The 10960-nt window shown below is 31.8% G+C and overlaps 1 protein-coding gene across 1 annotated transcript in view; it reads right to left on the bottom strand.

Moving 5' to 3' along the window:
• LOC106682565 (CCAAT/enhancer-binding protein gamma) overlaps positions 1-3779 on the bottom strand; it is a 10279-nt gene extending 6500 nt beyond the window's left edge. Inside the window, exons 1-2 of the mRNA XM_014423483.3 lie at positions 3524-3779; positions 1192-1348 (exon numbers count right to left, since the gene is read on the bottom strand). Of these exons, the coding sequence (XP_014278969.1) occupies positions 1192-1348; positions 3524-3628 (262 nt within the window). The 5' untranslated portion in view covers positions 3629-3779. The remainder of the gene's footprint in view (positions 1-1191; positions 1349-3523) is intronic.
• Between the last annotated feature and the right edge of the window lie 7181 nt (positions 3780-10960).

Here is a 10960-nt window from a genome sequence, read left to right as displayed (position 1 = left end):
GGCACACTATCAGGGTCAAGGAGGGAACTGGTGAATTTATTAAATTTACGAGTGTTAATTAATTGAAATTGAACAACGCTAAAGTGACTCGAATACAATGAAGGATCAGGAACAGTTGGAGCTAATACATTATTTCACCATTCCATAACATCACTAGAAGAAATAGATAGAACAAGCCATATAAGGTAAGACAGGTTTAAAGGGACTGTTTCATCAGTAATTAATTTTTAATTTTATTGGTCAGTCTGAAAGTGGGTATAGTCCCATGATTAAGACTGATGTAAACTATAATAGGGACCTTCTTTCTGTTTAATAAAGGTGGTACATTGTGATAATCTAAACAAAAAACACTTGGGAAAGAATGTTCAAATTTCAAACGGGATAGGATAGTACCATGAATCTTGAACTTTTAGAATGAACGCTAAAATGGTAAAAAAGTTGAAGTATAAGTCCTAAAATAAGAATAATCCCGATAAACATACTTGTGAAACGGGGGTATTAAAACAAAGACATTTTAATAAAATCTGAAGTTAATAAAATCAATACAAAATATTAGTTTAATATATGTAGCACATTGATCTCACAGGTTGGATTTTACTGAGGTTAAAGTATTGATTCGGGCCCTTCAAATTCGTATACACAAAAATTCTGAAATAACCCAACAATTATGAAGATAAAAAAAAATTGAGTTTTTTTTTTTTAATTTTTGCCTAGGAGATATAGAGCATTTATACAATTGATTGAATAATTCCTTATCTGTGATAGCAAAATATTTTGTTTCATAGTACTAAGTTTAGTTCCTTATGATACACCATTGTTTTATAGAAAAATATTGAGTGGTTTTTTAGCCTTCTGCATGAATCAAATATGTCTCTAAACTAAATATATATTAAGATTATTGCTCATCATTGATTGATTCGGTCAATTGTTGGATTTCATCAACGGAATAAGTGTTTAGTTTAGAAACTTATTCCTTATTTATTATTATGGAGCAGCACTAAACTATGGGGTAGCACTGATTGACTACATTAGAGTCTGCTCCCAGTGTTTAAATAATAATGAAATACTATTAAAAGAAAGATACTATAGTTGAAGATAACTTTATTCTAAACATTTCATTTATGTTATATATTTACTTACAGTAACTTACTAAGTAGGTAAAATCATTTAGTTTTAAAAATAATTAAATACCTGTATGAGCTATAAAAAGATCCTTTAGGAAGCTCAACTCCTTAGACAAAAGTTTAATCTTCTCTTCCAATTGATCGTTCTCCCTCTTCAACTGCTGTACTCTCTCGAGTGTCTCCTGAGTCCGCATCCTCGACTTCACCCTCGATCTCTTCACTGCCTAAATTTTATTAAAATTTAGAAATAAAAATATAGGCAAGATAGTTTTACTCATTTCATAATTAAATAATAACCGGAAATTAAAATTTTACAGTTTAAAATAAAACCTAGATAAGAACAATTTAGATTGAAAAATACAAGGTTGTTAAAAGTTTTTTTACATGAGTGTCATATTTAATAGAGTAAAAACAAAATTTATTAAAATGTATGCCTCATCCTTTCATTTTGTTCTATAAGTTATTTTGAGAATATTGTGATAAAAGTTTATTAATGTCTTTTACGTAAACAACCGTAATTAATATCTTTTAAGGAAATACTGAGATGGAAGACATCATTTTAGTTCAAGCAGTCACAACATGTTTTTCGATTATCATTAAAAAAACAACACTTAAAATGTTTATAACATTTCCTTAATGAAACTGAAGAATTATCGTTAAACCAGATTCAACTTAGCATTATTTCAACCGTAGTTCCTTATTTTGTTTGTTTAAATGGGTCTCTCAGTAGTCCAGAATATTTGTAAATCCAACAACTTGATCATCCTGTATTTGTCCAATTATCAAGTCCAGATTGGTTAAGATATTTTATTGATTAAGAGAAAAAAAATCATTTTCAAAAAACCTTCATTTTTTGGGCTAATATTTGGAGCGAGTGAACCATCTTAAAAACTTTCTTAATTTTTCAAACAGCTTATAATATACAAAATAAAAAAAAAAATTGATAAGCCATATCCAAATGAAGTAATGTTACAATTGATACTTTTTCAAGAATCACCCAAATAATGTTCTCAAACCTACAATATATTAATTGGTTTTCATAATGAGAAAAAAAATAATGAAACCCACTTCATAGAAAACAACAAAAATAATAATAAACCAAGTAACTCTCAGGAGGAGAATAATTTGATTGGATCTCCAGCTTTATTAAGTACAAAATTAGGATTAAAACAAACTGTACATTTTATATCATTAAAGGAAACTTCTATGATTTTATTCTGAACTTTTTAGAAATAAATTATTGAGTAAATACAGTCAGCTGTTGCTAATCTGAACTGATTAAAACCAAGAGGATTTGGGATAGCGCAAAATTCGGATTATCATACATGAAAATTTGTGATTACATTAGGAGTAAAACAATTTGCCTTGTTATTTAAATATAACAATAAAATTTTGCCTGACCCAATGATGAAATACTAATCCACTCTAAAATTCATTAATACAATTATTAGATCCCCTCCAACCTTCATGTTCTTAAATAATCACACTCCTCTAAATATTACTTCCTTCCAGTAACCTTGAGTAACACATTTTATACAATAAATAAAATGAGCTAGGAAACATTTTTGGCATTCCAGGATCACTGATCTATTTTCATTTCTAAGAGTTTCTATCAAACCACCCAATCTCCTTTCAAACTGAACATGAATAAAAATTACAGAAAAAACAAAACAAATTGATGTTAATGTTCGACTTTAATAACATATTTATATTTTATTCTAAACCCATTTCTATAATCATAATCGATATAACTCATATATTTAACATTACCAACATTTCTTTAGATAATTTGATAGAATCTTAGATAATTTATACCCTGCCAAACACACCTTAATATTAACGTAAATATAATCTTGATCACAAACTTAAGGCTAACGGATAATGTTCGCACTTAATTTTTAAAAAATTGTCCTAACAGAACTTAAAATATTAAAAACAATTAGACATAAGGTAATGCAAAACTTCAGTAAAGTAGATTTACAACCCAACGGAGATTTATAAATTTAGATATGATCAATAACAGTTGACAAACCCTAATTACATAAATCAGTAGAACATGTTTTCAATACATCTAGTGTATTATCTACACCTATACTATAAAAATAATCCCCAGAGAATGGTATTTTAGTAAAAATAATATCCTTGAGGAATCTCGATTGACAAAAAAAACATTTATTATTTCAGTTTCCATTTGCAAAGATTCATCATATGACCTGTCTAACAATAATAAAGAGTTTCAATTCATGGGAAAGCAGAATCAAAGGAGGTAAAATTTACAAAATAGAAAGTCTGACAACAGACAATAACTATTGATGAGCAGTAAACATAGACATCAGGGAATAGTCCCTGTAATTCTATGACAGTTGATAATACATTAAGAATCTAATGATAAGAATTACCTGGTTGTTCCTATCCCTCTTCCTCCGGTATTCCTCGTCTTCGCTGCTCTCTATGCTTTTCATTTTTTTCCGCCCCCTCCCTTGCTCTTTCTTGGGCGGCGCCATACCTGCATTCGCTTTCCAGATTCGTCCGTCAGTCTAAGAAAGATTTGTTGGTAAATAGTGAACAAAAAAATACCAAAAAGTATTTACAAGAATGATAACTGCGTGACAAGTGTAAACAAAGCAACAAACTTGGGGAATGACGTAATACTAATCAGTGTTGACATAATAACAATGCTGACATTTCGAAAAATTAATATCTTATATTAACATTGTTGCATAAGATTGTGTATCATTTTTATGACTGTCAAATATTGTTTTACAATAATTTTAAACATTAATTTTGATTATTTTTTAAATTTATTAATTACAAAATACTACCAAACGAGATATTTTTTCAGATCTTCTTCATCTTTTTTTTTTTGTGGTCTGCAAGGGTTTTGTTTACTAGGCCAGGATTTATTTTACTCGCTAGATTAATAATTTATAACATATAATTTAGAAAGGCATTCATTGAAGATAATTTTTTTCCTATTTTTTAATCTCTTGGATTATCATTATTAATTTCTATCATCAATTTTCTATGATTATCTGTGTCAGTACGAAGCGAACAAATAAAAGTTATATTTCTATTTTACCAACGGGCCGTGGTGATGTAATGATCAACAGGTTCCTCCATGCTCTCTTTGAGGTTCTACCAGGTTGTCTCGGCATGTGGTTTAGTATACCTGGGCCCCGTTTCATAATAAAGTACAAACTAATACTATTAGTCTTGTCGATTTATCTTAATACAATTACACTGACTTGTACAATAGTAACTTGTACTTTAGTACTTTTTAACTCCTGTAATATAACTAATAGTCTTCCCTATTATGAAGAAAAATAAGTATTAGTGTAATTAATACGTTGTTTCTATACTTGTATTTTGAACTAATACTATTAGCTTTCATTGTGAAACAGGGCCCTGGAGTTATTATTTCTTAGTTCCGTCTCCTAAAGGATTCTCCTCGATCAGATTGAATCCTCACCCGAGATTCCTTTTTTTTAAATTTACAACATTGGAAGGTTTCAATCCACGAGGTTAGGTACTGTTTCTCTCCGCTATTATCCACAAGTGGATAAGAGGCTTGTTTATTCCGCATATGCTGTTCTCCCTATTTACGCCACGTTCCCGTCGGTTGTCTGTAGGTTTATTCACTTTGGTTAGTTCCTTTCTGATTGGTGCTGTAGTCACTATGACACTCTTGATGCTAGTTCCATAATTATATTCGGACATATGTTTACTATCTATTCACACAAAAATTTCAAATGGACACGCAGTTTCGAAGCCATATCGTGTCTACAACCTTCCTAGATAGATTGGTGACTCAAATGTAAGTGCGTTAACATTAGTGACGAGGATGGGACGGCTGAGAAAGAAACCGAGTGATGGTGATGTGAAACCTGAGATTGAAGTATCCATTTCTACAGAGAAAAAAATCCCATATTTCTGGACATTAGATCGGGAATGATGGTTTCGTGGAAATGAAGCCACATTATCTCGGGCTGAAATAACTAGTAGATTACATAATTTGAGATTGTAATTCAACGCTTTCATAGTCGTTGACAAAGGAAACTACCAAGTAAAAGCAAAATGAAATAACAGATTTATAAACGCATAATAATAAAATCTGAAAATAAAGAGATTCAACTTTAGAACACTAGCTTAAGTGCGAACAAAATTTACGTGGTAGAACCTCATAGAGACATTTATCCTGTTACTCCAGGTAACAGCACAAGCAGACTAGTGAGGACAATCGACTAGCTGACTGAATAAGTTGCTCTAACCATCTATCTTTCTCCTGCTTGTGGAGTTTCTTCTTTTTTTTACCCACTTAGTATAAGTTATACCTATGTTGAGTTGTCGGTAAAAACTTAACATCCAAGACTTCGCTGGGACTCGCAATCAGCTTTTTTTTTAAAACTCCCTTTCTGGTTGATGTCATTTTCATGACTTATGTAATCTTCATTTTGTTGTCTAAACTCATTGCAAACTGATCAGATGTTTGCAATCTCCGTATCTTTGGGAACCTGGGTTGGCAAACTTTTTATACGCTTTTCCCACCGGCTTCGCACGACAGATTCTTGATTGGATTGTGACAAAGATGACATCTTCATTCGTACAAAGATAAAATGTTCTAGGGGCTGCAAGCTCGAATCCTATGATGAGCTGGACTACTCTCTGCTTGACTACGAAACCAGTAACAAAGGTATGGTCGTAGAATATTGTGTGATTCTTATGGAACATACATTGGCCTAACCACCACATCTTTTGGATAGCAATAGTCTCTATACACCAGTATTTTAAGAAGCTGCTATAAGCCTTTCGTACTGTAAAGGGATAGAACATTCCGCGTGGCAATTTGGAATTTATTTGAAATAAAAATATTCTCAATTGAATTAAAATTATTCATAAATATAAATTCATCTTCCAATATTTTTGGAATCAGAGTTAAGTTTTTCTTTTCAGTCTCCCTCTTGGGCTGACGTTGTCAGTAGATCAGCACATGGTTTCTCATTTCTTACTCTATTTAATATTTGTATTCCCTCACATTCTTGTTCCTTGGTTCATCTCTGGTCGTGAGTATTCTTCTATTCTCGTCACAAGGTTTGGGCATATATTTCTCCTATTTTTCCATAGAAAAAGGGTAATAAACTTTGCAGTTCAATGAATTTGGTCATTGAGTGAACCTAAATCTCAGGTAAAAGGATATACAAAACATCATGGATATCTCCAGATTCCAAATTGTAAATTTCTAATATCAAAATCGGACTTTCTGATATCGTCTCGTTATAAATCCCATTTCATTAGTACCAGGACCTTATGTGGAGCCAACATGGATACGGACTGCTTCTTGGAGATCTCAAAAATACGAGCTAGGATATCTAGTAGTCTATCAAGGTGGTTGCGTTAGATTAAATGGTTCTGACTCCAATTGAAGATATGAGGTACTCTTCACCAGAACACCTCGATAATGCATGTTCATACAGGTTAGGAGAAGAATGGACAGGATGAGTTTCAGACTGTTGTCTAGGTTCGGTGGTCAAACTGAAAATCGATTTTAGGTTTGTTTCCACGTCCAGAACGAGTTCTATATGTTTCTCTTTGGGTAGTTGGTTTGCCACGCTCTTCACTTGCGCCGGTTTTTTAAAAGATGGGTTGAGGTCCCATTTCTGTGGATTTTTCATTAAATAAAAATGCCGGCTTTAAACGATCTATTGATATGTTTGAAGTCCTGTTTTGTAGTTGCACTAGGAAGTATTTTTCGTAGAAATAGAGAATTTGTGCAGTTCGAAATATGGTGGCATTCAGGGTCACTTGAAGCAATCCTCTCTTACTAAGACCAAGTCATTCCGAATGCTACCATATTCCGGACAACACAAAGTGTTATTTCGTTCTCAATTGCAACGAAAAATACTTCCTGGTGCAACAACAAGACAGGATATCAAATATATCAATAGATGAAGGACTGCAGACTCGTTTGTCGTAGTGTAAACACCGATTAAAAAACTGCATTCCTCTTTCCTTGCAAAAGCGGCAATGGTTCACTGTTTACGGAGGAAGAGTAACTTTTAAGGTCTGCCAATCAAGACAGGGTCAACTTTTTCGATCGCACAGATATATTTAAAGTACTGGAAGATTTTAGTATACCAATGTGCCTGGTTAAGATGACCATGCATGATGTAATGAATGTCATTAGGATTTAAGGATAGTACACAAGAGAATGTGAAACCGCTTAGCATCAGTAATTGGATAATGGGTCGGTATGTCAGTTTTTCATATCAAGGCTAGAAAAGGCATCCAGCTTAAATTTTTATTTAGATGAAATTAACATTTTAGCTACAGTTATCGAGCTAACGAACTTCTTTTCTAGTCAAGTAAAAATTAATCATTCAATTTTTTTTAAGGCCAAAATAAAATTTTGTTTTAACTTTTCCTTTAATGTTGGTTTTTTTTTTGTATAAAAAATTATTTTAATTATAAAAAGCAATTAAACTATTCAACTTCTCCGTTTCATCAGCTGACACTTCTTCTGAACTTTCTGCTGCGTTATCATGACTATCAGCATCATTTTACACACCTCTTTTTATTGGAATTCTTCATTTTCTTTTTATATGAAGAACTTTCAAGCTTGATATTAGTGGATATGAAGTTAATGGAAGCTTTCTGAAGGTGACTCTCAAAAAATGGAAAATTTTCAAGTCCCATTTGAAAAAAATATTTTCTAAAGATCACTATCGGCCTCCGGAAAATATTGAGTTATTGAGATCCCAAATGGAAGGTTACAAAAATTATTTCAATTAATATCCTATTATGTTACAACAAACTGTTGTTTCACCACTTTAACTCTGACCCCTTTCTCGAAAGAGGGGTGGGAAGGAAAAATAACAGGTTTCTATGTTTTGAATTTCCATTATTGCGAATGTCCTTTTGTTAAAAAAAAAATTGCATTTTTACATTATTTTTTATTGTATTTGTTATCGAATGAATTTAATGTTGAATAATTTTCTGAAGTTCAATTGTTTATGGCTTCATTGTCCAAGCATTTTTTGGCCACAACGAAGGGTCCAACAATTTCATATGAAAATTGTATTGTTATATTTTACGTACAATTTTAGATTGATTGTGGTTTAAGCTAAGAGCAAATATAAAAACATTTAGGATATTTAATTTTTGGAGATGAGTTTCTACTTTCAAGAGCTTCTTCAGAAAGTTTTCCTGTATGAAGCGTAGTGAAATAATAATTAGCAAGATCAATTTCATCCCCTTTACTATTTACTGCTCATAAAAGGCTGATTTTTGAAATGCAAAATTAATTCAAATTACTTAACTTCACAGTTCTCGAGTTAATTTATTTATCAAAACCAAATCTATTTAACATAACTATCTTGTCACATTTATGTAGTGCAGCGGTCCTAAAATTTCCTGGGTGGGGGTCCCTTAAAAAATTGTTCGATAGCTCGCGGACTCCTTTAATGAAAGAAAAAAGTGTAGTGAATAAAACATTTTTTTTTTAAAGAAACATTTATGTATTCAGGAAATATTATATTATGTAATCGTTAAATTTTAATGGAATTGATGCATGTGCTTTGCCTCAACTAGTTCTATGGTTAGGCCACTGCAACTCGCATGTCATTTGTCATGTATAATCTATTTCAAAATTATGTCATGATAGTAAGTAGTATTGAGAAAACAGACTTACACTCAATTTTGATGTTGTTGGAGCAACGACGAATATTGCTTGTTTAAATAACCTCACTTCGATGGGATGGCCCCAAACTGTGAGAAATACGAAATAAATCGATAAAATGACTTTTGACCAGGTTTCCTAAAATAAATAAATAATAAAAAAAACTGTTTCCATTAAACCAGTAAACATTAGAACATGTAGGGAATATTGTTCACTGGGGCCTAGTGTATACAGATCGGCCTCAAAACCATCTTTGATTATTGTTATTTTGAAAAATTAATCATATTTGAACCAGACCAAAATTCGAACCCGAGAATGTAAATAGAAGTCACATCCAATATTTTCCCCTTGCCAGTTAATGTTTGATTCACTAAGCAATTTTTGGTTTGTGGATCAATCAATTAAATTCATTCAATGTACAATATCAATAACAGGTATGTATGCAGGCTCTATTCAAAAACTAATAATACCTTATTGATAATAATACATTCAATTATTGATTTAAAACTCTAAACGGTGCTTTCTAGCCAAAACTTTTTTATATCTAATATTAAAGAAATTCTGCATCGAATGGGTGCCTATCATTATAATTTCTACCCAGCTATGTGGTTTAAATTGGTGATGCAAAAAAATAAAGATTAATACCAACTTAAGGGGAATTCAGTAAAGTGACTTTAAAATGTTCGCCTTGTACGCAGCTATTCCAATTTAAAAATCTTTCGGATAAAATTCTTAGAGTATTAAGTTTAGTGTTAATAGCGTTTAACTTACATTTGGAATCAAAATACTATAGAACTTCTGATGGGACTTTTTCACTCACTCACGGACAGTGAGCTGTGAGCAAGGACTCACTCACGGGCACCTCTAAAGAAATTCAAAATGTCGGACCCAACTTCAAAATTTATGAGATTTATTTTTGAAAGTCTATTGTATCAATTTAAAGGTAATACTAAGTGCACCTCCACCTAATATACCTTGCATAGATTATTTTTAAGTCTAGACCAAATTTGGATTATTTTTCACCATTTTTTCTATTTTGTTACGGACTCCGATGGTTTTCACTAGAGGCCAATCGAAGTAAAAAAGATATTCACCTCGGGCAGAAATGACAATTACTAGGACAGATCCTGTCCTCCATAGTTTTTAAAATTAGAAGAAGATAGGTTTTAAGTATTTTTTTTTGTTAGTAATTTATTTATTGTTATTTACAACTGTATAAAATAATATACTAGTAAATTTGCTATTAAAAATAAAATAACGTGAAACAAACATCTGGAGAATCTACCCATTGATAGAGCTCCAATTCCGACTCTAGAAAAGATTATCTCGAGGCCATCTTCTTTTCAGACGCCTAAAGGGATTATTGGGTAATGAAGGAGAAGCCAGGTTAGCAGCAAGCGGGTTTGGGTGGTTGGGAAGTTTATCATGAAAGGATTGGTATGTGGTTCTGGCCAAATCGGCAACATATGGGACAATGAGGTCCTGATGGATGACTTGATTTGTGACTAAGTAAAGATCATTCAAGATTTTACGAAGGGTTTTGGACTGATAGGATTGGAAACGAAAGAAATTCGATCGTTCATTGAAGCCTCAAATCTTAACTCCGTATGTCTAGATAGGCCTTATTATAGTCACGTAGTTCAGTCTTTTGTAATGGATTGGAAGTTTAAACCGTTTGCCTTGTAAATGTTGTAATAGTCATTTTTAAGTCTAGAGGAAATTTTTATACTTATTTTAGCTTTTTATACATAACTAAGGTTCTTTCAGCTAATCATTAAAAAAACAACTGTAAAATGTCAGGTAGTTCTAACTTTTTTATATATTATAGAGACTAATACGACCAGTAAAAAAAAAGTTTTCAAATCTCAAACCCCTTTGGGAGCTTAGCTTCAGCTATAAAACAATGAAATTTTTGTTTTAAACAATTAATTTTCTTCGTTATTCTTCCCTTAGAACAGCTGTTTCCAAAATGTTTGGCCACAGCACCCTCCTAAAACTAAAAAAAAATTGCAGCACCTTTTGTCAAGCAAAAAAATAAAATGTGGCACCCCTTGAGTTAAAAATAAATAAATGTAGGAACAATTATCCTTAAAGCTGTTGAATATGCAGGAAAAGGATAAAAATAGTGCAAAGTAGATGCTGGAGTTAACTGTATATTTTCTAT

The sequence above is a fragment of the Halyomorpha halys genome, unplaced genomic scaffold, assembly GCF_000696795.3.
Source record: "Halyomorpha halys isolate HHAL.00 unplaced genomic scaffold, Hhal_1.1 Scaffold424.1, whole genome shotgun sequence".
NCBI lineage: Eukaryota > Metazoa > Arthropoda > Insecta > Hemiptera > Pentatomidae > Halyomorpha > Halyomorpha halys.
This window is presented reverse-complemented; position numbering and strand designations above follow the sequence as displayed.